Source organism: Amphiura filiformis, chromosome 4 (assembly GCF_039555335.1).
Source record: "Amphiura filiformis chromosome 4, Afil_fr2py, whole genome shotgun sequence".
NCBI lineage: Eukaryota > Metazoa > Echinodermata > Ophiuroidea > Amphilepidida > Amphiuridae > Amphiura > Amphiura filiformis.
The window spans coordinates 60,703,973-60,725,781 of NC_092631.1; the positions used below are offsets into that span (position 1 = coordinate 60,703,973).

Genomic DNA, 21,809 nt, shown 5'->3' on the forward strand with positions numbered 1-21,809 from the left:
TGTCACAATGGAGGCATATGCAGTCAGACAAGTAATGTGCAATTCATATGTAATTGCATCAATGGATACACAGGGACTACCTGTCAGACAAGTAAGTGTAGAACTATACTCTGTAGGATTGGAACCCCAGACCTCCTGTCACAATGGAGGCATATGCAGTCAGACAAGTAATGTGCAATTCATATGTAATTGTCTCAATGGATACACAGGGACTACCTGTCAGACAAGTAAGTGTAGAACTATACTCTGTAGGATTGGAACCCCAGACCTCCTGTCACAATGGAGGTATATGCAGTCAGACAAGTAATGTGCAATTCATATGTAATTGTCTTAATGAATACACAGGGACTACCTGTCAGACAAGTAAGTGTAGAACTATACTCTGTAGGATTTGAACCCCAGACCTCCTGTCACAATGGAGGCATATGCAGTCAGACAAGTAATGTGCAATTCATATGTAATTGTCTCAATGGATACACAGGGACTACCTGTCAGACAAGTAAGTGTACAACTATACTCTGTAAGGATTTGAACCCCATACCTCCAGGGACGATGAACAGCACCTCCATGTCACATAGCTTTCAATGTTGTTTTAATATGGCTTTGAAGGTTTAATCCAATGTTCCAAACATTGGTGTGAGAAATCTTATCCTGAATTTGATTCTTTCTATTTTTTATATTTCCTTGGTTCCTAAATTTAAAAATAAATAAATTGTGAAATCTTTTTTTGTGTGTGTGAAACGACACTTCCTGACAGAGAAGAACAGAACAGCACATTTACATTTTGAGAGTATACATAGCATAACATGGAAGTGGGGTTCTGATTGGCTTATAGTTATAGCATAGCATTAATTTTTTGTTACTGCACATGCCAGTAAAGTCCCAATGTATGCACACATAAATTGACATAAGCATGCGCCAGTCATGCATTACGTAATGCGCAACTAGCGTAAGTGCTGCGTCTAACAGCATGCATGCCATTCTATATCAATATGTGATGTCATGAATGAGTCTCATTTTTTGCTCATTATAATAAGCCGAACAAGCTTCAGTACCAAAATCTAAATAAATATTCATGAAAAATTCATATCTTGTAATGTTTGGAATGTTCAAATATCCAACAATTACTGTTTCTTTCTGCATATTGCTAGAATCAACACAACAATGAAATAAAACAAATCTAACGTGTCATTGTGATTTTCTTTGTGCTCTAACAGATTTATGCAACCCAAGCCCATGTCAGAATAATGGTATATGTATAGTAATGCAAGGTGGTCTGTCTACTACATGTAACTGTATCAATGGCTACTATGGGCTACTTTGTGAAAACAGTAAGTGCAGTTTAATTACAACATTTGTTTTATAGAAACGTTTCCTTTAAAAAAAAATTACTCATCATAGAATTACTATTAATAAATGAAGGAATCTCTCAAATCCTTTTGGTAAATTCTGAAATTGTGAATATTCATTCAAATATAAAATCTATGCTAGTACTGTACGATGTTTAAAACTATACTTTATATTATTCAATATTTCTTTGGTGTTTTGGAGGATTCTACACTTTCTTAATGCGATATTGCAGGCTGTATTAAAATTATTGGTACCCATGAGTTGTATGAGATTATGGACAAGAATGCCAAATTAAAATGCATCTGTTCAGTAGAGGGTGAGGGAAAGGAGGATCTGCCCCTTGTGGAGCATCTTGTACCCTTTTTTTTTTATTCAAGGTTTATTAGAAAAAATGCACTTCGCAGCCAAAGGCTGAATTACATACATTGCACATATAAAAATACATAAGCTAAATAATAAATGGCATATAAATATAAATTGACAATATTTTTAAACAAAGACACTTCAAATGCAAATAACCTTCCTTGCTCGCTCATACAAGCTGCCACTCACATTTACACAACTGCAACACACATTCACACCCACTTACACCCATCACACTCACCAAATATCACCAAAAAATAATTGACCTACAACTACCAAAATCCCTGTAGGATTTAAATATGTTTAGGCCATTTTTGTCACATGTTATTGAAAGTCACCTTGCCTCCCCCTGAAAAGAAATCATGGCTATGCCCCTGGATCCATTGATGTGATAATAGGTCATTCAACTAAAGATTCTGGTCCAGGGAAGTAAATGGGTAACAGATCCATTTCCCAAAAATTGATTTAACTCTTGACCAGGTGGCTGAGGGTTTGCGTGCAGCACTGAACATTTATGGGGGCTCGTCCGGAAATAGGCTATGGCAAAGGGTATTAACCCCTAAAAATGTTTATTCCTCTTTAAATGCTGAAATACCATCATCCAATTCTGGAAATAAAACAATCCGGTAGATTTACATGGCTGCTGGGCTCTTTAAGTAAGATCCAATGTTTGCATTTGAGCCTGTATCTAGATCAATGCTTGCCTAAATTGAAAGATATAATAGGCTATTCAATTTGAAATCCATACACCCCTATGGAAGACATGATCTTAATCTCCCACACAGGCAGCATAGATTTTAAATGGAATCACTCATTTAGGTAACTCCATTTGAAATTCACACTCCCTGTGAAGAAGATTAAAGTCATGTCTTCCATGCCAAGGGTAAATGGTTTTTAACTGGAATAGCCCATTGCTAGGAATTAATCAATGTAAGGATAGATTAATGATGTCACTAATCTCATATAATCCTTGTGGTTTACTTGTAGATCCTTGCTTTCCTAATCCATGTCAGAATGGAGGGACATGTGCTAGCACCAATAATGGAGGAGGGTTTACATGTCAATGTAGAGCAGGATATATTGGAACACAGTGCCAGTTTACAAGTAAGTTGTGTATTACGTGTGTGACCTGATTGACAGCCTACAATGCTGGCCAAAAGTGTTGGAACAGTTTTGATATGGTTATGTAAATAAGCCCCCACTCCCCTGGTCAATGTTGAATCCTACTTTTTTGGTTGTGTGTGCCTATAGTGGCACCCAACATTGATTGGTGGGGAAGGGAGAGGATTGGGATGTTTGGCTTGACACCAAAGAAACCTCCAGTTCATCACGTTACAAATTACGGAAATAAGGCCGTAATATAGTGCACGTTTTCTATAAGTGTCCCAAAACATTTTGACCATAGTTGTAGATGAACTTGGACAGATTAATTTCATCAAAGTGGTATGGAAAATTAGATGTTTGCTTTTATTTTTAATTTTCCATTAATTTCTAAACCAATTGGAACTAAAATTCTCCTACTAGTAACTTGTATTTGATGTTGTCAGACAAAAAGATTTTCAATTATTCATTACATCAACATGTTCATTGATTAATCCAGGTTACAGTAATATGAACAGGTCAACATTGCTACTTCCCTCAATATGCCTCATTTACCTGTGTTGGGTCATATGTGTTACATTATTAACTTCTCTCTTGTTGATGCCAAACCGTCATTTCAGATGTGTGTAATCCCAATCCGTGTGAACACGGAAACTGCATCAGTCAAGGCACATCATATACCTGTCAATGTTTCACCGGGTTCACTGGTACCAACTGTGATCAAAGTAAGATATAGTTTTTATCCTAACATATATAGTTTTGGAGCAAGAATTCATAGCAATATTTCATTGATATATGTTACTCAGAGCAGTAAAGACCTAAGTTTCTTGTGGTACTCTGCATGCTAGATGATGACCTTGTTGAATTGTATGTTCTTTATACACCACACATGGGAAAAAAGAGACCAGGCCGGCAACATATACTTGAGTTGCTCTCTGAAAAAGGAATAAAAATCAAAACCACTAATCCCTCCAATTATCCCCTGCTGATTCTCTATTATAGAGCTATCAACATGGTGTGACAAGTGTGCCAACAGGTTCCATAATAACATTATTACATAACAATTTTCTATCTATTGGTTTGTCCACTGTGGTTTATCATTGGGATGGGCTTGGCCAGCTGGTAGTAAAATTAGCCAAAGGGGGTAATTATCAGTAATTGGGCCTGGATTTCTATCCTTTTTCATAGAGCAACTGAACCATAAATCATGGATATTGAATGCATGTTCCAACCAGATTAAATGATATATCTGGCCCAGGATTGCAAGAGTTTGAAGAAACTTGCAGACCCAAAGTTTTTTGCTTCAGCCTCTTGACATATTTTAAGAAAAAGACTTTATTAAAATTTATCTATTGATTGTGTCATACAGATGTATTTTGTGATATCCTGATCTTACTAATGCTTTCTCTATTTTGATATTATTTTTCTCATTAATCATTGGATGACAGGTAACCTATGTAACCCTAATCCTTGCCAAAATGGAGGTAACTGTGTACTGCAAATCAACACCTACTTCTGTCGGTGTCCTACTGGATTTACAGGAACTAACTGTCAAACAAGTAAGTCATGTCTTATTTCAGTTGCTGTACTCTTTAAATCAACAGCTTTTCTTATACCATTGTACAGGAGCCAACCGTCATTAAACTGGGATGAATACATACTTTTACAGTAGCTTGTATGCGAACGCAAGTTAAAGGATGTGTGCATATTTGTTATGTGGTAGCACGTCAAATTTGTCATGCCTGGAACTTGTGCGCATATACATGCTTCATGTTGAATTAATTATTTTAGGTGACAATTAGGCTATGTCTGTTGATGCACTCTTTATTGTATCTTTTCTGTGATCTTATTCACAATAGGAACACCATGCAATCCAAATCCATGTCTTAACGGTGGGTCATGTAACAATCAAGGCTCTTCATATATCTGTCAATGTATCAATGGATACACGGGATTCAACTGCCAAACACGTATGTCTAACATATCAAAATCAAATCTAGTTAGACACAAGTAGATTGTACCCAGTACCTTGTATTGTAAAATTAAATGTAACCTGATGTAGTCAACTGATATGGGACATTGTTGTTGTTATAGGTTCACCTTGCAGCTCAAACCCATGTCTTAATGGTGGAAACTGCGTTGATCAAGGGATTATATATTTCTGCCAATGTTCTAGTGGATTCACAGGCGTCAACTGCCAAACAAGTAAGTTATTGGATCTCTTAATGGTTCATTGCTCTTCTGCATGTTCATCTTGAAGCCCCATTCCTTATTAGCATCAGAGAGTTTACTGAGCAAGGATTATATCATCTACAAATCTGAGATAGTTAAATTTCTCTCCATTGATGTTGACACCCTTTTTGTCCCACTGAAGTGATTGGAATATACATTCTAGGCTGAATGATCTTTGCACTTTCTTTGTGAAGAGTTCTGTAATTGTGCAATTTGTGTATATCACTCAGTAGATTTCTGTACTTGCTTTCTTATCCTTTGTTGATGTAATGCATCCAGCACAGACTGTGTTTCAACTGAATTAAATGCCTTTCATAGTCTATAAAGCCCATGCAGAGGTTGGTTATATTGTGACATTTTTCCTTCAGTTGATTGATAGTATGTATATGGTCTGTGATAGAATATGCACTTCTGAAGCCTACTTGATTTCTGGGTTGTTTGCTGTCCAGTGTGATTTCCAGTCTGTTGGTTAGGATTCTTGTGAAAAGCTTGTACACATTTGAGCAAACTGATGGGTCTGTAGTTTTTGAGGTCTTGTTTGTCTCCTTGTTTGAAGAGAGTTATCATATTATCCTCTTTCCACCATTCTGGTACTTTTCCATACATTATGCGAGCTGTGAAGAGCTTGGTAAGCTCTCCTGTGATGGAGTCTCCTCCTTCCATGATTGTCTCAATTATTATCACATTATCTGTTCCTGATGCCTTACCTCTTTTCATATTACTCAGTAAACAGCTGGTGAATAGCTTGGCAAGTTCTCCTGTGATCAGTTGTGTAGATTTCTTTTTGACATTGGGGGGATGGGGTTGCAAAAAATTCTTGAAGTTTAGCGAATGCAGCGACCTTTAAAATTTTGCCATTTTGAAACTTAATTGTTGAAATATTGTGCAAAAGTGGAATACATTCGTGCGAAGCTCGCAAAATTTTTCACTTTGGGGCTAAATTGGCCAAATATGAGGTTAATTTGCTCAGAAACCCACATACAGGCGTCAACATTGGAGGGATGATTGTATGGACCATCCCCCTGGCAAAATATTGGGGGGGGGGTCTCTGCCTATGCCTGTGATGGAGTCTCCACCTTCCAATGGTGTCTTTCCTCTTTTCATACTATGCATGATTGACTGACTTCTCCACTTGTCACCTCTGGAATGTCTTTATTTGTTTCTTGTTACATCTCTTTGTTTTGCAACCCGCTTTTGATGGGAGACCCTGTAAATGCCGTTATTGTATTTTAATGTATTATGAGACCCATTGAAGCTTGACTTTAATAGCTGATAAAAGAGTGGATGTACATTACATCCCAACATGATTTTAAGGTTGAACTGTGTACGAATGACTATAAATTCCAGCTTGTTGTTTCACTTAAAATAATGGTATATCCTATGTTCTATCAGCCGATAGATATATTGCTGGCATCAAAACAATTCTTTATTCTCTAAATCTAAAACGAGATTGAGTGTTTATACAAATGTGACACAATCAAGGGAAATGAGTCGAATGTCACTAATATTGATTTTGAGATAATGGCAAAGAAAGTGTTTAAATTCTTTTGTTTTATATTGTTTTCAGCAATTGATAAATTGATGTAACGTCACAAAGAAAAGTCGATCAACATGGGGTTTTGAGTTTCTGAAAGCTCTAAATATCCTCTTTAGAAACATGTATAAAACTCATTTTCGACCAGGGCCAACATGTGACTCATTCCCCTTGATCATGTCACAAATGTGTTTCTTCTACATGCATTATGATCATCTGTAACAAGTAGGCTATGTGTCTGTCAATAAGCTCTATGTTGTATCTTTTCTGTGATCTTATTCACAATAGGAACACCATGCAATCCAAATCCATGTCTTAACGGTGGGTCATGTAACAATCAAGGCTCTTCATATGTCTGTCAATGTGTTAATGGATACACTGGATTCAACTGCCAAACACGTATGTCTAACATAACAAAATCAAATCTAGTTAGACACAAGTAGATTGTACCCAGTACCTTGTATTGTATAAATAAAGTTTTAAACTGATAAGGCCATTATTGATAAGGGACTTTCTTTTTGTTCTATAGGTTCACCTTGCAGCTCTAACCCATGTCTTAATGGTGGAAACTGCGTTGATCAAGGGAATATATATTTCTGTCAATGTTCTAGTGGATTCACAGGCGTCAACTGCCAAACAAGTAAGTTATTGCATCTCTTAATGCTTTAAAGGTCTTCTGCATGTTCATCTTTCTTACTGGCTTCAGTGAGTTCCCTGCAAATGGTTTTGAATTTCTTCCAGACTCTCTGTTGTGGTGATTATATCATCTGCAAATCTAAGATAGTTGAACTTCTCTCTATTGATGTTGACACCCCTTTTGTCCATGAAGTGATTGGAATATGCTTTCCAGGCATGCTGTAAATAACTTGTATAAGATTGTATTGACATGCTTCGCTCCATTTGTTGATGCTGATCTTTGCACTTTCTTTCTTTCTTTGTGAAGAGTTACTGCTACCTTCATTGCACTTTCTTGGATGATATCAACAAGATGGTAATCTGTGTCCTCTTTTTCCTGAAGTGCCTGAGACCATTTGTTAAAGTTAATTTTTTTTTAGGTTTATAGGTTTACAATGTGTTTACCTCTGCTTTGCTCTTTACAATATCTGCCTCTAAAATCTTAATTTTCTAAAGAAAATCCCTGTGGTCACTCCCTGTATTTGTTTGGTTCAGTACCTTGACATCAAGGATATGGTACTAGGTTTGTTTGTTAGGGTGAAGTTGATCTCATTTTAGGTTAGGATGATCTCAATCTCATTTTTAGTTTGTCAATTTGGACTGTCCATCTTTGAAGAATGTGTTCATGGAAAGCAATATTAAATTTCAATGCTACTCAAATTTGATACATTCACCAAAGCACTTTCACAGGCTCAACCAACATCTTCAGCGGATGTTATTGCTCTGAAGATTTGTTGTTGCTAGTGGTGTTGAGACACCTCCGATGATGTCACAGATGTAGATGATGAAAAGCAAGAAGATGTTGTGGTGCCCCCTTGCTGGGAGAGGGGGTTGGGTCAGGATGTTGTCCCAGGGACCTATCTGGGACAACCACCTGACCCCCCGTTGTTGTTAATATCACATATGCTACATATAGCAGCTATTCTAATGGATAATGAGGTTTTGGTATGCCTTGAGCTTAATTAATGTTCCAAACTTTATATCTAACTTCCTTTTCACCATTATTCTCATTCATAATATCTATAACATGCTGTTTTTAATAATAGGAACACCATGCAGTCCAAATCCATGTTCCAACGGTGGATTTTGTATCTTGCAAGGCTCAGCATTTACTTGTCAATGTGTCAATGGATTCACTGGATTCACCTGCCAAACACGTATGTCTAACATATCAAAGTTAGATGTATTCCCCATTTCAGAAAAATACAGCACTAATTTTTTGGAATAAAAAAAATATTATCTTGTTTTGTAAAATGAAACATATAGCTATATCCGAATCCTGCTTTATTTTGTTCTAATTGGCAATATAAATTAATTTTACTGTTTTCACAATGGGCCATAATCATGCAATTTTGCCTGTTTTCTTACAATTGTAGTCACCAAATTCTAAGACTTGGCACAAGTCTAAGCATTCACAATCTTAAGTATTGGCTACAAGTTGGTTCAAAAGTTTAATATCCATACTTATCCATACTTAAATAGATATATGTTTCAAATTAGAAAATATCTGCCAGCGGATTTTAATTGATGCTAATCCTTTAGCATTGCTCACTTCAAATGACAGGGTTAGACATGTGTGTATTTTTAATCAACTACAGCTATCTCGTCCTTTTCTTTTAATTTTTTGTTTGAAAAGCTATAACATATGAGATAACATTTAACTATATGCTTTATTAACCCAAGGAGAGAGAATCCGCTTGAGTTGTACATTTTACACGATGAAGTTCAACTATCCGCAGGGAAGTTCTTGATTGATATAGCAAAGGAAGGCACCTATCAAGAGTTTCATGATTTGAGCAATTTACCGCTCTCAAAAGGAATTAGACGACTGCACCAAACCAATCATCAAATCACGAATATCGTGACCCAATCTTTGCTCTATCAATTACGTTAGAATTGCTTCTTTAACTTTAACATAGAAACTTAAAATTTTCTTTATGAATTTGTCTGCACCACCACTACCATACTCTCAATATGAAAAATTGCAAAGGGAGTGGTGGGTGGGAAAGAATTTTTTTTAAACACAACCTAGTCTTGTTGAATCTGACAAAATAATGACGAAACAAGAAATGATCAGAATGCATAACATCGCCTGTGTACCACGCGACTTAGCAACAGTACACAAATTCACACAATAGGCCTTACCAACGGGGACCACAGCATTTATTTGCAGGGGTTAAATTGGTTTTCAATTGATGGGATTGAAAACGTTAATATTATTTTTGATAATTGGTTATGAAAAAGATTAGAAAATGTGTTTTCCAAAAGATTGGATGCACAACTTGAAATTAGTCTTTATTGGGCTTAATTGTCACAGCATACAAAAACACCCTAAAAACGCATGTTTTTGGCCTTTATTTCCAAATATTAAAATTTTACTTTCATTGCCAGTTACTGACAGATTAGGATTTAGTTATGTTTCATTTGGCAAAACAGAATAATATTTTTTGAATCCAAAAAAATTGAGTGCTGTATTTTTCTAGAATGGGGAGTAGTTAGACGCATTCATGTAGATTGTACCCAGTACCTTGTAAACTAAACTTAAAAGTTAACTTACAGTTGGTGAGGTCTAAGTAATATGATGTTGTTTTTTGCTGTTCTAGGTTCACCTTGCAGCTCTAATCCATGTCTTAATGGTGGAAATTGTCTCGACCAAGGAACTTCATATTCCTGTCAATGTATCAATGGATTCACAGGAACTAACTGCCAAACAAGTAAGTTATCCGTATTCCAAATAAACAAAATTTTACAATGGTCAAGCAGTCAAGTTAGCTGAATCGTTAAGGCATTCGACTATAGTGCGAGAGGTTGCGGGTTGAAACCCTGGCGGTGCCGAAAAATTGAGTTAGCTTGAAATTCTCCTGGACAAGGAACTTGCTGCTAATTGTCTTGTTGTAACCTGTACGAAACTCGGGGAGCTGATCCTGGTTGCAGTGGTTAATTGTGGAATGTCTAGGGTGTGCGCTCTTGTAGCAGCAAAGTCCCTGATTTGTTGTTAAATGGTTTATGGAATGATGTGGGGCTTGTGGATCAACGTCTAGGCGTTGTGCCTGTGCGTAGCGCACTATTTTTAGTTTGTCAATTTGGACTGTCCATCTTCTAGATGTGCTTTTCTTGAAGAATGTTGTCCCAGGGAAAATAAAAATGGGTGACTGGGATGTGCGGCCACATTGACCCACACTTTTCAACTACCTCTCACCCAATGACCCCCTTTTTTGTTTTACTGAACTCCCTCTCACCCAATGACCCCCTTTTTTGTTTTCCTGTCACCAAAAGACCCCCTATTTTTTCTACAATTTTGGGAAATTTTCTAATAATCTCTCACTGAATGACCTTGTTTTTCATTATTTTTTTCTTCAAATTTTTCAAAATTTATGAAAATTTTGTATCAACTTTTATTTTTGACCCAAAATTTTTCGCAGTCTCACTGAATGACCCCATTTTTGGTAAAATTTTCCCCAGTCTCTCGGAAAGACCCCCTTTTTGGGCCTTCTCACTGAAAGACCCCCCTTTTTTGGTGTCTAGGCTCTCACTAAAAGACCCCTAGTTTCGAACTGCTGTCTGCATATCCCCATCACTTCCCAAAGTTGAGTGCCCCCCTAGTCTTTTCATATAAGAAACCATCATTCTCATCTGTAATGTCTGTAACATGCTGTTTTTACTAATAGGAACACCATGCAATCCAAATCCATGTTCCAACGGTGGATTTTGTATCTTGCAAGGCTCATCATTTACATGTCAATGTGTCAATGGATTCACTGGATTCACCTGCCAAACACGTATGTCTAACATATCAAAGTTAGATGTACTCCCCATTTCAGAAAAATACAGCACTAATGTTTTGGAATAAAAAAAAATTATCTTGTTTTGAAAAATGAAATATAGCTAAATCCTAATCCTGCTTTATTTAGTTCTAATTGGCAATATAAATTAATTTTACTGTTTTCACAATGGGCCAAAATCATGCAATTTTGACTGTTTTACAATTGTAGTCACCAAATTCTAAGACTTGGCACAAGTCCTAAGCATTCACAATATTTAGTATTGGCTACATATTAGCTCGAAAGTTGAATATCTTATATTATTTTTGATCATTGGTTATGAAAAAGATTAGAAAAAGTGTTTTCCAAAAGATTGGATGAATAACTTGAAATTAGTCTTTGGGCTTAATTGTCACAGCACACGAAAACACCCTAAAAACGCATGTTTTTGGCCTTTATTTCCAAAAATTTACCAAATTTTACAATTTTACTTTCATTGCCAGTTCTAACGGATTAGGATTTAGTTATGTTTCATTTGGCAAAACAGGTTAATATTTTTTGAATCCAAGAAATTGAGTGCTGTATTTTTCTGAATGGGGAGTAGTTAGATGCATTCATGTAGATTGTACCCAGTACCCTGTAAACTAAACTTAAAAGTTAACTTAGGTTTAACTTACAGTTGGTGAGGTCTAAGTAATATGATGTTGTTTTTTGCTGTTCTAGGTTCACCTTGCAGCTCCAACCCATGTCTTAATGGTGGAAATTGTCTCGACCAAGGAACTTTATATTCCTGTCAATGTATCAATGGATTCACAGGAACTAACTGCCAAACAAGTAAGTTATCCGTATTCCAAATAAAGAAAATTTTACAATGGTCAAGCAGTCAAGTTAGCTCAATCGTTAAGGCGTTCGACTATGGAGCAAGAGGTTGTGGGTTGGAACCCTGGCGGTGCCTAGTATGCTCTCGTGGAAAAATTGAGTTAGCTTGAAATTCCCCTGGACAAGGAACTTGCTGCTAATTGTCTCGTTGTAACCTGTACGAAACTCGGGGAGCTGATCCTTGTTGCGGCGGTTAATTGTGGAATGTCTAGGGTGTGCGCTCTTGTAGCAGCAAAGTCCCTGATTTGTTGTTAAATGGTTTATGGAATGATGTGGGGCCGTAGTGGTCAGCGACAACCTGTAAAGTGTGCTGTGGCTTGTGGATCAACGTCTAGGTGTTGTGCCTGTGCGTAGCACACTATTTTTAGTTGTGTCAATTTGGACTGTCCATCTTCTAGATGTGCTTTTCTTGAAGAATGTGTTCATGGAAGGCAATATTAAACTTCAATGCTACTCAAATTTGATACATTCACCAAAGCGCTTTCACCGGCTCAACCGACATCTTCAGCGAATGTTATTGCTCTGAAGATTTGTTGTTGCTAGTGGTGTTGAGACACCTCTGGTGACATCACAGGTGTATATAATGTAAAACAAGAAGATGTTGTGTTGCCCCCTTGCTGGGGGAGGGGGTTGGGTCAGGATGTTGTCCCAGGGACCCTGTCTGGGACAACCACCTGACCCCTGTTGTTGTTAATATCACATATGCTACATATAACAGCTATTCTATGCCCGGAATCATAATGGTTAATGAGGTTTTGGTAGTGCTTAAGCTTAATTAATGTTCCAAACTTTATATCTAACTTCCTTTTCAGCCGGGGGGGGGGCACTCACTAAAAATGGGCGACGGGGATGTGTGGCCACATTGACCCCCACTTTTCAACTACCTCTCACCCAATGACCCCCTTTTTTGTTTTACTGAACTCCCTCTCTCCCCATGCCCCCCTTTTTTGTTTTCCTGTCACCAAAAGACCCCTATTTTTCTACAATTTTGGGAAATTTTCTAATAATCTCTCACTGAATGACCACGTTTTTTCATTATTTTTCTTCTGATTTTTCAAAATTTTTCAGAAATTTATGAAAATTTTGTATCAACTTGATATGAATGACCCCATTTGTGGTAAAATTTTCCCCAGTCTCACGGAACGACCCCCTTTTTTTGGCCTTCTCACTGAAAGACCCCCCCCTTTTTCGGTGTCTAGGCTCTCACCGAAAGACCCCTAGTATCGAACTGCTGTCTGCACATCCCCATCACTTGCAAAGTCGAGTGCCCCCCTGGTCTTTTCATATAAGAAACCATCATTCTCATCTGTAATGTCTGTAACATGCTGTTTTTACTAATAGGAACACCATGCAATCCAAATCCATGTTCCAACGGTGGATTTTGTATCTTGCAAGGCTCAGCATTTACTTGTCAATGTGTCAATGGATTCACTGGATTCACCTGCCAAACACGTATGTCTAACATATCAAAGTTAGATGTACTCCCATTTCAGAAAAATACAGCACTAATTTTTGGAATAAAAAAAATATTATCTTGTTTTGTAAAATGAAACATATAGCTATATCCGAATCCTGCTTTATTTAGTTCTAATTGGCAATATAAATTAATTTTACTGTTTTCACAATGGGCCAAAATCATGCAATTTTGCCTGTTTTCTTACAATTCTAGTCACCAAATCTAAGCATTTACAATCTTTAGTATTGGCTACAAGTTAGCTCAAAAGTTTAATATCTTATATTATTTTTGATAATTGGTTATGAAAAAGATTAGAAAATATGTTTTCCAAAAGATTGGATGCACAACTTGAATTTAGTCTTTATTGGGCTTAATTGTCACAGCATATGAAAACACCCTAAAAACGCATGTTTTTGGTCTTTATTTCCAAAAATTTACCAAATATTACAATTTTACTTTCATTGCCAGTTACTGATGGATTAGGATTTAGTTATGTTTTATTTAGCAAAACAGGATAATATATTTTGAATCCAAGAAATTGAGTGCTGTATTTTTCTGAATGGTGAGTAGTTAGATGCATTCATGTAGATTGTACCCAGTACCCTGTAAACTAAACTTAAAAGTTAACTTAGGTTTAATTTACAGTTGGTGAGGTCTAAGTAATATGATGTTGTTTTTTGCTGTTCTAGGTTCACCTTGCAGCTCTAACCCATGTCTTAATGGTGGAAATTGTCTCGACCAAGGAACTTCATATTCCTGTCAATGTATCAATGGATTCACAGGAACTAACTGCCAAACAAGTAAGTCATCCGTATTCCAAATATAAAATTTTTACAATGGTAAAAGCATGCTAATCCTCTTAATATGCTCATGAAAAACCAGAATTGTTGAAAAACTGAAATTTTCACACGCTGTATACACATTTCAACAAGCATAGACATTTTGAGAGTATGATTTGAAACTACTTGGTACTCTAGGTTGATAAACATGAGTAGCAAACTCCCCAGCAAAATCCCTTACTTTACTTGTTACTTTAGGGTTTGCCATCTTTAGAGGCTGAAGATGGCACTTGCTAGAGAACCAAAAGCTCAACCCTCTTAAAAAGGGTATTATTATTATTATTATTAATGAGCACTTTAAGTGTTCTACAAGGAACCAGCACTTGACAAAATGCACTCTGAAACATACAAAACATAGAACACTATAATGTAAAAGAGCAGACTTTTGAAAATGGAGACTCAGCCTCTCTGATATAAACTTGAAGCTCATTCCAGAGCTGGGATCAGCAACGATGAAAAGACAATCCCCAGCAAAGTCCATCAATCAAGTTGTAGCTTGTAATACCTTTCGTTCAAATTTCAATTATGAGATGATTTCCTTTAAAAGGTAATGCATTGGAACAATTGCATTTGTCCTTAATGTAGGTATGTCACAGTGGCTGCACAATAATTCTGCTATACTGTGCATGCAAGCATAACAGTGAATTGAAAAGGGCGCGCTTCAAATTTGGCCAATTTTAGAAAACATCCATGTCAATAAATGAATTTCCTCATATGCTTCAGTCATCTAAATTGTTTAAATTTTTAATATATGGTGTGTGAAGCCTTTCCGAGGCTAACATCGGGTCCTCAAAAATTAAAAATTGTTTTGTTTAAGAGCTACTGCCTGTTTTTATGGATTTTTGAAGATCGCTCATAAATCAGTAAAATAGGGCCTAGGCCTATTGAAATAAAGGGACCTACCACCATTTAGCCGAAATACTCATCTTTGTGTCCAAGGCCATACTATTTTTGTATACGCGGTACAGTAAATTGGATGTTCCTTTTACCGATTGTCCTCCCACGTTAATACAGATGACAAAAAGTTAATTTAAAGTCTCATTGCAACTGAATTTTTATTTTTACTTTTCGGACTTGGCTTTGAGTAATGGTGACACATACCATGTTTACAGTAAAAATGAAAATTATATTCCAGACACTGTCAAAATGTCAAACTTTTTATTTTTTTTGTATTGTTTTTAAATAATTAACTGCAGTTCATTTATTCAACCTCATAACAGGATCATACTTAAAAGATTTATGATGAATGAACAGACGTTCATTAAATATTGAAAAAAAACCCAAAATTACTCATGCCTAATTTGCATAATAATATCATAAATACATAATTAGCTGTAATTACCTAATTTGCGTAATTAATTACTTTTTGTGTATTTTTTGTTATCAATTGAAAGAACTTTGTATACATATGTGTGCAAAAAAAACCACACCTTTATATCATGTATGGTTTTCTATTGGCATCAATTTTGCATATTAATTAGCTGAACTTAGTCATTTTTTGAGATTTAATTTGTCAGCAGATTGGCCGAAATTGCTAAAATAGTATATTTGGTCAATTTATTATAATTATTCAATGATAGATTTTTTAATTTTGTTTTCTGTAACGAAGTCAGGAAAGATAGCCATTTAACATGTGATATTTAAATTAACGCTGCTTTTTCAAGCAAGCGTCCAAAATCTCGAAATGTGCCAATTTTGTCATTACAGCCATTTGTGGCAGGATTTCATTCCATCTACGAGCATCTTTAAATTGACATTACATCACAATGCATTGACCGATTTCAATTCTGTTTTTTGATTTTTGATGCTTTAATAAAGCTCAATAATGTAGGAACATTAAATAACGTGTTTCTTCTGCGATTATTTTTGAGGTGATATACCTACTTAATGTCTATATCACACTGTTTTCAATAATAGGAACACTATACAATCCAAATCCATGTCTTAACAGTAGGTTTTATGTCTTGCCAATGTCAATGGGTAATGCCAAACATGTGTGGCTAATGTAATCAAAACTGAATCTAATTAGGTACAAGTAGATTGTACCCAGACTTTTTAGTATAAACCTAAACGTTAACTTGAACAAGGTATTTACTTAAGTAATACGATAATTTTTTGTTGTTCCAGTTTCATCACCTTGCAACTCAAACCCATGTCTTAATGGTGGCAACTGTGTCAACCAAGGGACAAGGGGATATATCTGTCAATGTATCAGTGGATTCACAGGAACCAACTGCCAAACAAGTAAGTTAACATGTTACTTTATTAATGATAACTATTCCATATTCCAAAAAAACAATGGGAAAAACATGCCATTCCTGACAATATGCTCAAGGAAAACTAGAATTAGTAAAAACTGAAATTATCACATGCTGTGCACACATTGAACAAAGAATAGACATTCTTAAAGTGTGATATGAAACTACTTGGTACTCTAGGTTGATAAACATGAGCAGGATTCAATCTTTCCCTTGCGAAGTCCTTTGCAGATGGCAACACTGGGGCTTGAACTTGCAATCCACCAATTACAAGGCGGAGCCCTTACCGCTGCGCTAACGTGCCCCATGTCTTGGTAGTGGTTTTTGTGTCTTCCAAGTCTCAACATTCACTTGCCAATGTGTCAATGGGTAATGCCAAAAATGTGTGGCTAGTATAATCAAAAGTGAATTTAATAATCAGGCACAAGTAGATTGTATCCAGTCCTTGTTGTAGTATAAACCTAAATGTTAACTTGGACAAGTTCTTAAGTAATATGATACTTTTTGTTGTTCTAGGTTCACCTTGCAGCTCTAACCCATGTCTTAATGGTGGCAACTGTGTCAACCAAGGGACAAGGGGATATATCTGTCAATGTATCAATGGATTCACAGGAACTAACTGTCAAACAAGTAGTAAGTCATTGCATTTTGTAATTTAATTATAACTAATCCATATTCCGGAATAAATTCAGCTCAAACTTTTCAAAATGAATAAATTTCATGAATGAAGAAACACTTTTGCAGTGATTCTTTTTAGTAAAACTTTTTAAAAATATTTGTGTCAAAATTATGTTGTTTCAATAAAGCTGAAACCCCAGACAGACTCAGTATTATGTCAGACAGAAACATTACTCTTTATTTTACTTTAATCTTTAATTTTGATTTAGTTTGTAAAGTTGAATAGGAAATATGTGTGACAGTTGGAAATGCACATTTAGTCTTTATAAGTAAGCCTGTTGGTTCTTTTTCTGTTGTAGGTTCACCTTGCAGCTCTAACCCATGTCTTAATGGTGGCAACTGTGTCAACCAAGGGACTATATATTTCTGTCAATGTATCAATGCATTCACAGGCGTTAACTGCCAAACAAGTAGTAAGTCATTGCATTTTGTTATTTAATTATAACTAATCCATATTCCAGAACAAAATCAGCTCAAACATTTCAAAATGAACAAATTGCATGAATGTATAGTAGAAACACTTTCGCCATGATTCTTTTTAGTATAACTTTAAAACATATTTATGTCAAAATTATGTTGTTTCAATAAAGCTGAAACCCCCAGACAGACTCAACATATGTCAGACAGAAACATTACTCTTTATTTTACTTTTTTAGTCTTTATTTTAGTTTAGTATAGGGAAAAGGATATATGTCTGCCAAAGTCAAAATGTACAATTAATCTTTAAGCAAGTATGTGGGTTCGTTCTTGTTTGTTCTAGGTTCACCTTGCAGCTCTAACCCATGTCTTAATGGTGGCAACTGTGTCAACCAAGGAACTATATATTTCTGTCAATGTATCAATGGATTCATAGGAACCAACTGTCAAACAAGTAAGTTACTATATGTCCAGTTAATGCTATTCCAGAAAAAAATAACAGTAATGTTTCAAAAATAATAAATCAAAGAAAGAAAATATACTTTAACAGTAACACTAGATTCTTTATTTTACTCCTTGTTTCACTTTTTTATGTTTATTTTGATTTCAGTGGTAGTAAAAGAAAATAGGAAATATGTCTGCCCAAAATCTGAATGCATATGCTAAAATAACTCTATGACTTAATGTTATATCTAATTTCCTATGTTTTATTTTCATAATAGGAACACCATGCAACCCGAATCCATGTCTTAATGGTGGGGTGTGTGCTATTCAAGGCTCATCATTTACTTGTCAATGTGTAAATGGATTCACTGGATTCAACTGTGAAACTCGTAAGTCTATCAGTGTGTGTTTGTAACAAGACTTCTGTATTACCACACATATCGAGGGTTGACAAACAGAAGGCCTTAACTCAAAAAGTGCCTTTTTGAGAAAAATGAGTAAAATAATATTTTTGCATTGAGATGTGACCAAGTATTATTGTGCTATAGATGCAATAGGAAGTTGAATTGAGTTAAGGCTTATGATTTTAAGAATCTGTGGGTATTACAGATTATTTTGGTACCAAAATCTCAACATGGCCAAAAGTGAGTTAAGGCCTTCTGTTTGTCAACCCTCGATATATTTCCTACCATTTTTAATAATCCATAATGAGTTAACCCTCAAAAACTAGATCATTTTTTGCGGCTACCCAGTAAGTGTAGAAAACATGTTTTGTGGAGTGTAATGTAATGTTTCTATCATACTATGTTACGCTTGTAATAGGCGAGAATGATTTTGTTTTTGTTATTGCATGCGTTTTTGAAGTCCGAACTTAACTCCACATAAAAGTGCATCATGTCACTCAATACGCAAAGTGCAGTTTTCATAGGTGAAGCGCCCAACTGTGATCAAATTTCGATGTTATGAGTCCCACCTATTAGGAGCTGATCATAGTATAGAATGTAATCCTGTATCAAAAACTAAAATCTAAAATGGTGGCTCACAGTTAATGATACCATTATCTTACAAAACGCTGAGTAGTGACCGGATGATTTCACTTTAGCTTGCATCAACTACAGTAGAAATTTTAAATGAATGAATACAGCTTGACATAGCGTGACGGTTTTTTGCGTACAGTGTGCTATGTACGCAAGCGTGTACGACTTTGTGAGCATAACACAGAAGTGAATCTAACCATGCCGATCAGGCTATATTAGCACATCTATGACACTAGCAAAGATGCCAAAATCTGAATTTTGATGATTTTTACAATGCTCCAAATAAGACTGAATAGGCCTTTAATTAATTTAATTTATCAGGACCAGTTGGGTCTGTTCAGAAGTCACAGGGAATTTTTGGGGTCAGAGAATAAAACATTTCTTGTCCTGCAGGACTCTTAGTTTCAACTTTCAATTAAATTTGCAGTAAATCACAGTCTTAGTAGAAACACCCACATTGAAGCTAATATTTTATTTGATCATTTCAATCTTTATTGCAACCATTAAAAACATACAAACTTTAAGCACAATGATTGAAAAGAAAACACAAAAACCAGACTAGAGAATGGAGAAGACCATGCCGTTCCCATATCACCGCAGGTGGATAAATACCAATACATACAAAACATTCAACACTGTATAAGAAATTATGCCTTCAGTAAAATTCATTTTAAAAAGGAATAAAAAACATTTTAAAAGGGAATCCAAAAAGTTAAAAGCCAAAGCATTATTCGACTGACCAGTCGTGGTCGTACTTTGAGTAAAAAATTGTATAGGAACCCATTGCATGTTTACTTATTTCTTTTTGAAGTTTTTTACAATTTCTTTTCTTTTGCTCGCCCCTTGGTGTTATAAGAGGGAGAATAGAATCAATATTGCACTTGTTTTTTGTCAGAGATTGTAATAGACAATACAAGTGAATGCTTGACTATGTTTATTATGTGACTAATATAGTATAATATATTTTTTCTAGCTTCACCATGCACTTCCAGCCCATGTGTTAATGGTGGGACCTGCATAGGTCTAGGGACGTCATATTTCTGTCAATGTCTCAGTGGATTCACAGGCATCAACTGCCAAACAACAAGTAAGTTGGTACATTGTAATTTATTTATAATGAAAAGTAAAGTAATATGTTAGCATCATTTGTCATGAGCTGTGTGCACTATTTTGTAGTTAATTTAAGCCTGTCAGTTGGGTAAATAAACACCATTATTGGGCTATTGCAGTTGAAATCCACACATCCGCTTTGGAAGACATGATCTTAATTTCAAAAGGGGTTACCTGATTGACTCAATTTGAAATGTACACCCCCCCCCCCGGTGGGAGATTAAGGTCATGTTGGTGTAGGGTATGGATTTCAACTGCAATAGCTCATTGTTTTACTGAGGTGTTCTGGTATACTCGCTTTATAAGGTGGGGATACCTACACCCTTGTGGATTGCATACAAAATAACCTATAATATATAGAATTGCAGATTCATACGTAGTGGTAATAACAATGAAAATTATTAATTTAAACTTCAACACTACTTGTTTATTTCGCTTACCGGGAGCGCTTTCGAGGAACTTCCTCGTCATCAGCCGATGTTGTTAGCTCTGATGTTTTCTTGGAAACGGCTAAGGACCAACCTGAGAACATGTAAAAGCGAGCAAGAACACGCACCAAATAGACTGGGACAACGTAAAAGTACTGGAGAAAGAAACAAAAGAATTTCCCAGGAGGGTCCTGGAAGCTATTCAGATCAAGCAGCAGGGGCCTTCACTGAACCGAGACACAGGATTGGAACTAGATCCTGTGTGGGGCAACCTGATCAAACCCAGCGGCACCAGGGGCAGGAAACTTCCGACTTCGGTGACGTCATCAAGTGTGATGTCACCTGATCAGGTTGGTCCTTAGCCATTTCCAAGAAAACATCAGAGCTAACAACATCAGCTGATGACAAGGAAGTTCCTCGAAAGCGCTCCCGGTAAGCGAAATAAACAAGTAGTGTTGAAGTTTAAATTAATAATTTTCAACCTATAATATGTCTTGTCTAAAGTTGAGAGTCCCATCAGTGAGTTTACGTAGTGGCCAGTGTTAGAAATATGCCTCAAAAAGTTACAGGCCAGCCGGGCCTGTAACTAAAAAGTTACTGGCCAGCCGGGCCTGCAACTAAACTGCTAGTCAGAAAAGTTACCAGCCAAGCCAAAAAGTTACAGGCCAATGGCCGGCTGACCGGCCCTATTTCGAACGCTGGTGGTGGCGTCACCAGCATACGGACAAAATCACACCTCTATGCATTTGTATAAGGCCTGCAGGATTAGGTTAGCATGCATGATTTGAAACTGTCATAATCCATAATGGCGTTACTCTCAACTTGAGATGCGACACACAATAAATTACTGTATTGTGCCTATTTAATGCCCTGCCCTAATAAATGCCTCCCCCACCAAATTTGTGCAGTGATTAAGTGAGTGAAATGCAGAAATGTCCATGCTATGTCATGTGAGACTGTCCCAATCCTGGGGTGGGGGGGTACTCAAGTTTGGTTTGGGTAGGGGTGTGTCACTGATAATTTGAAAGTTGACCCATCAATATATCAATTTTTAAAGAAATTTGGATTCATCAGTATACTAAAATTTAAAAAATGTTGCCAAATTTAGCACAAATTGTCTTAATTTTTACAAATTTTCCCCAAATTTTGGGAAAATTTAAAAAAAGTGTGGCTATTTTCCCAAAAACTTTTTGAAAAAAAGGTCCCATCCATATACCAATTGGCCTAGAAAAAGGGGTCATTGATAT

General features: G+C 36.1%; 1 protein-coding gene across 1 annotated transcript in view; it reads left to right on the forward strand.

Moving 5' to 3' along the window:
• The first annotated feature begins 7 nt into the window (after positions 1–7).
• The window catches only part of LOC140150299 (uncharacterized), a 37,121-nt gene continuing 15,319 nt past the window's right edge, over positions 8–21,809 (forward strand). Inside the window, exons 1-19 of the mRNA XM_072172307.1 lie at positions 8–91; positions 346–499; positions 1,218–1,331; positions 2,701–2,817; positions 3,435–3,539; positions 4,263–4,373; positions 4,674–4,784; positions 4,909–5,019; positions 6,869–6,979; positions 7,110–7,220; positions 8,302–8,412; positions 9,859–9,969; positions 10,924–11,034; positions 11,740–11,850; positions 13,237–13,347; positions 14,041–14,151; positions 16,318–16,434; positions 18,266–18,376; positions 19,998–20,111. Of these exons, the coding sequence (XP_072028408.1) occupies positions 8–91; positions 346–499; positions 1,218–1,331; positions 2,701–2,817; positions 3,435–3,539; positions 4,263–4,373; positions 4,674–4,784; positions 4,909–5,019; positions 6,869–6,979; positions 7,110–7,220; positions 8,302–8,412; positions 9,859–9,969; positions 10,924–11,034; positions 11,740–11,850; positions 13,237–13,347; positions 14,041–14,151; positions 16,318–16,434; positions 18,266–18,376; positions 19,998–20,111 (2,137 nt within the window). The remainder of the gene's footprint in view (positions 92–345; positions 500–1,217; positions 1,332–2,700; positions 2,818–3,434; positions 3,540–4,262; positions 4,374–4,673; positions 4,785–4,908; positions 5,020–6,868; positions 6,980–7,109; positions 7,221–8,301; positions 8,413–9,858; positions 9,970–10,923; positions 11,035–11,739; positions 11,851–13,236; positions 13,348–14,040; positions 14,152–16,317; positions 16,435–18,265; positions 18,377–19,997; positions 20,112–21,809) is intronic.